Source organism: Vespa mandarinia, chromosome 16 (genome assembly GCF_050613455.1).
Source record: "Vespa mandarinia isolate Hongniang chromosome 16, ASM5061345v1, whole genome shotgun sequence".
In the NCBI taxonomy this organism is placed as follows: domain Eukaryota; kingdom Metazoa; phylum Arthropoda; class Insecta; order Hymenoptera; family Vespidae; genus Vespa; species Vespa mandarinia.
Genome location: NC_140825.1, coordinates 2,620,001 through 2,625,000, shown reverse-complemented (window position 1 = coordinate 2,625,000; position 5,000 = coordinate 2,620,001). Strand labels below are relative to the sequence as shown.

The following is a 5,000-nucleotide window of genomic DNA, read 5'->3' as shown; positions in this document are numbered from 1 at the left end:
TGTGTCCTTTTCTCTTTCACGTATCAGCGTTTCTCTCGAAGGATTAATTTGAAATATTTCTTTGATATCTCGTGTACGACGAGACTTCTTCGAGGTCTCTCTCGAGGTATATAATATCGTTAAATGTTCTTGCTCGAAGGAAAACTAATTATACGCTTTTGCTGCGTGATAATGCAACGTGCAAACTTTTTCCCTTTTGTTTCTTTAATCATTAATAATATTTAATATCGAAGCGAATTATTATTCTATGGAATATGCAGAGGTATCGCCGCAAAAAAGAAATGATCTCATGCTTATTTAATGCATCTTCTTTTTTTTTTTTTTCATCTTCCTTCTCCTCCTCCTACTCTCCTCTTTTTTAAATCTATATCTTCTTCTTCTTCTTCTTCTTCTTCTTCTTCTTCTTCTTCTTCTTCTTCTTCTTCTTCTTCTTCTTCGTCTCCTATTTTTTTCTTCTTTTTTTTTTCTTCTTCTTTTATCACGTCGAAAGGACGACGTCTGATATATCTTGATTGCATTAATATTTATTTTATTTAGACTTATCCTTTACGAATTATAAATCGTTCAATATTTTATGCTATTAATTGTCGACTACGTTTGCGTGCACTTTATTGCTGCTGCTAATGTTAATCTGTCTGCGTTTGCATTTTTACTAAGAAATTTATCGTCAATTGCAATTAACTCTTTGCCTTTCATCGTGTCCGTGTTAAATATTATTTATTTTTTTTTATCAGCCTTAAGGAAATGCCAAGCCTTTTATTCTGTCTTTTCATTTTTCTCATTTTCATCATCATCATCATCATCATCATCATCATCATCATCATCATCATCATCATCATCATCATCATCATCTCATTTTTCTCTACCGTCTTCGTCCTCATTTTCTTTTTCTTTTATTTCTTTCTTTCTTTCTTTCTTTCTTTTTTCCTCCTTTTCCTTTTTTGCTTCTTCTCTTTTTTTTCCTTTCCTTTTTTTTTTTCTTTTTTTTTTTTTTACTTGTTATCTATACTTCGAGAGAAAAGTGTACTTACTACAGTTTAATCGTTTCCGAAATTCTCTAATTTTTTTGCAAGAAAATAGTGAACAATACGTTTCTTATAAATCGCGCGTGATTTAATGGTAGGTACTTACAGTTCTGACAAAATTGTAATATCTCGTCGGTTTATCAAAATTGTTTATCCAATATATCCCGTCGATCGATCAAGTTTCATCATGTCAAAACTTCATAAAACGTGTGTCTCTCTTTTTTTTCTTTTTCTCTCTTATTTTTTCCCTTTTTTTTTGTTTTCTTTTTTGTTCTTTTTTTTTTCTTCTTTCTTTTTTTGTTACGAGTCGTTGAAGGCGCATAGCTTTTTTCCTTTTCTCTTTCATCTATACAGAATATCTCTATTGGAATTATATCCCACTCGATTCATATACAATTTTAATAATCATTAAACTCGATGAAAAGAAATATGTGTTTCTTTTTCTTTTTCTATTTCTTTTTTTTTTTTTTTTTTTTTTTTTTTTTTTTTTTTTTTTTTTTTTTCTTCTCTTTCACTACATATTTTCGATTATTCAAGATAATCGAGTAAGTTCTAATTTCAATATGATATACTGTATAGAGAAAAAATAGTATTGAATATAGGTACCTAATACAAAATACCTCGCACGCGCAACGAACCGTGTGCTTTATCCAAAAAAGTAAGAAAAGTGGAAATATCGTAAAAGCTATGACAGACTAGGGTCTAGGCTATACATGATCTCATTATTATTTGTGTTCTATTTTCCATTTCTTTTCATTTCATTTTTGTTGTTATTTATCTTTCATTTATATGTGTAAATATGTTCTCGAACGCCTTCTTTATAATATTATCGTGATATTTCGTTAAGGTCATCTTGAAAACATTCTTTTTCGAATAAAAAAAAGGCGCTTTATAAACAGTAAAATATACTTCCAGACTCGTATAAGGTTCTCATGCATTATTGGTATGTTTGACATTTTAAATGACAAAATGTCATGTAAATGAAATGTTAATTACATTCTCATACATACGTAAGTATAATATGTGTATACGTATGTATATATATACATATATATATATATATACACACACACACATATACACACATACATACACATACACATTGTATATAGCATTAATCCTTCCGATTCTTTTCTCTACTCACATAATACATATTTATCATTACCGACTCTTATCGATTATTCATGCATACTATTTTGCAAAAGTTACAATAAACGATTAAGTTATCGTCTTATTTTTCTTTCTTTTTCTTTTTTTTGTTTTTTTTTTGTTTCTTTTTTTTTTTTTTTTCTTTTAAATGGTTCAGTAATAAAATGTGAAATATATTTCTTCTCTAATTTTACATAGGATTATTTACAATAAAAACATATAAATGACATATTATTATAAAATAAACAATTGGATACGAACGTAATAAGTTTCAAAATTTAATTATAAGAAATTAGAATACTTAATCGTTTATCTCACTCGATATTATTAAGTTACGTATGATTTATGCGTATGAAAGTGCGTAGGTTGTAGTTTTATTATACAAGACGTATTAGAAACATTTCAAACGCCGCGACCATTTTTCTCTTTTCTTTTTTTTTCTTCTTCATTGGCACGAAATTAAATATTTATTGCTAGCTTCAAAACTGTTGGTACGTTAATTTATTAATAGTTTATTTCGAATGATGTTGATATTTTGAAGGATATTATTATAGAATGAATGGTGCGGCTCGGCAGTGTTTAATGTTGATGATGACGTTAATAGGTCGATCTTCATTATACTAGTCTGTTAAAGTAATTTTTTTCAAAGGTAAAGCTAACATACCTACATGGATAGAATTAGACATTTTTTTCTTTCTTTCTTTTTTCGTTTTTTCTTTTTTCCTTTTTTTTTTCTTTCTTATTGTTTTCTTTCACTAACAGAAGCGAGTCATTAGAATTTATTTTTCTAATTATAAAATTGTTTCTTCACTATGTACCTTTCAATATAATCCGATCGATTAATTCATGCTAATGGTTATGCTCGAAGGTAAACGTGAGCTTCTTAATACCAGACTTTTGGAATACTGATTAAAGAATTAGAAGCACAATGGAAGCCAAATGTTAAATTATTAAGATATGTGATAACGATTTTCCACTGTTGCCTCGAACTTAATATTAAAAGCATTTAATTTATATTCTTTCTTATTTCTTTTCTTACCTTCTTTTTTCTTGCTTATTTTCTTTTTTTTTTCTTTTTTCTTTTTTTTCTTTTTTTTTTTCTTTTGGTTCAACTTCGATCATTCGACGTATATTTAATAAATTGTGTGTCAACTGGTCAAACTTTGTACCTTGTATTGCACGTATTAATGGTATCTCTAATGATCCTTCCCGGCAGTAGAAAAATGAAGAAGAAGTTAACTTTGACAAATATTACAAATAAATTCTTTCTTCTTATTGCAATACGTAGGTATATATATATATCTATATATATATATATATATACAAATTGATTTACGTTCGAATTGATTTTTCGTAAAATTCCTTACGCACAGAAATCGAATATATCGCGTGTATCCTACCAATTACATGTAGATTAGATTCTCATCGTCGCAGAGCTTATTGGATTACTTACTCGAAGATAAAAGTATAAAAAAATCATTAGTCTCAGACTCTTTTTAAAATCGCCGGGCCTGGCGCTGGTTCATTTCTCTCTCTTTCTCTCTCTCTCTCTCTCTCTCTCTCTCTCTCTCTCTCTCTCTCTCTCTCTCTCTTTCTCTCTCTCAAAAAAAAAAAGTGATTCTGTCATTGTCGATTGTCCGCATCTATGGAAGTCATTCACGAAAGGACATTGATCCTTGCATGCATATACACATGTATATAATACACCTTCAGAACGTATTAATAAAATGTTATCAAATGTGTGAGCATTTTGTTAGAAGAATTTTCTACGTGATTTAAATGTATACGTATGTATATTTATATGTATATATAAAAGAAGATAACTCACACATGAAAATTGATGAAAATTAAAATAAAATCTCACTATATATTCGTCGTATTATATTTTAGTTAGAGGAAATAGAAAGAGATAGTCGTTGACAGAGGAAACGTACATGTTCTGAAGGTGTTCGTTTTTTTTTTTCCCAGATTATGTAATAACCATCAATCTTTCTTTTTTTTTTTCCATTAAGGCGCGATAGGGTCTTTGGAAGACCAGGAAGGAGTTTTTTTTTTTTTTTGTTTTTTTTTGTGTTTCTTTTTTTTTCATAAAGGAACAAACTCTCGGTTTCTTTTCTTTTCTTTTCTTTTCTTTTCTTTCCTTTTCTTTTCTTTTCTTTTCTTCCCTTATGTTTGCACTTCTTAATAGGTCTTATAGAAGCGCAAGGCATGTCGTATTTTCGACGATCGTATGAACTCCAAATATCCTGATGTCAACGCACGTAAGGAAGAGGATCAGGATGCTCCGTATGCACAGGCCGAATTATCTGGTGGACTAATTTTATCCACTGGTAAAACCGCAGCTCTGTGCCATTCATCGCGTACCTAAGAGAAAAAGAGAGAGAGAGAGTGTGTGTGTGTGTGAAGATAATTGTTAGAACTTATTCGCTGATTAAAGGACATATTATTCTCAATGATTTCGACGATTTTATCGTTTCATTCGACTTCGCTTTCAACGAAGCAATTGAATATTTTTCTTTTTTTTTTTTTCTTTTCCTTTTTCTTTTTACTAATTATTAAATTAATTTCAGAATGAAACTTAATAGATTACATCTTGAAATTCTTTTACAATTTAAACAAATCAATATAAATCGATATAAATACAAATTTAAACGTGCGTTAATGTCTATTGATACGAAGTGATACAATTTACAGGATTATTATCTTTTAAAGATGAGGAAAAAAAAAAAGGAAAAATTCTTTTATACATTTATATTAAAATATATATGTGTGTGTGTATCTGTGTGTGTGTACGTGTACGTGCATGTGCATGTGTGATAATATCTA

At 29.0% G+C, this 5,000-nt stretch overlaps 1 protein-coding gene across 2 annotated transcripts in view; it reads right to left on the bottom strand.

Moving 5' to 3' along the window:
• Nucleotides 1-1,535: 1,535 nt before the first annotated feature.
• Nucleotides 1,536-5,000, bottom strand: part of LOC118442035 (dipeptidase 1) — a 58,644-nt gene continuing 55,179 nt past the window's right edge. For both annotated transcript variants that reach the window (XR_014983093.1, XM_035867180.2), the window contains one exon: nt 1,536-4,538. Coding sequence is in view for 1 of the 2 variants with exons in the window: in XM_035867180.2 (XP_035723073.1) it covers nt 4,449-4,538 (90 nt within the window). In the remaining variant the exon portion in view is untranslated. The remainder of the gene's footprint in view (nt 4,539-5,000) is intronic.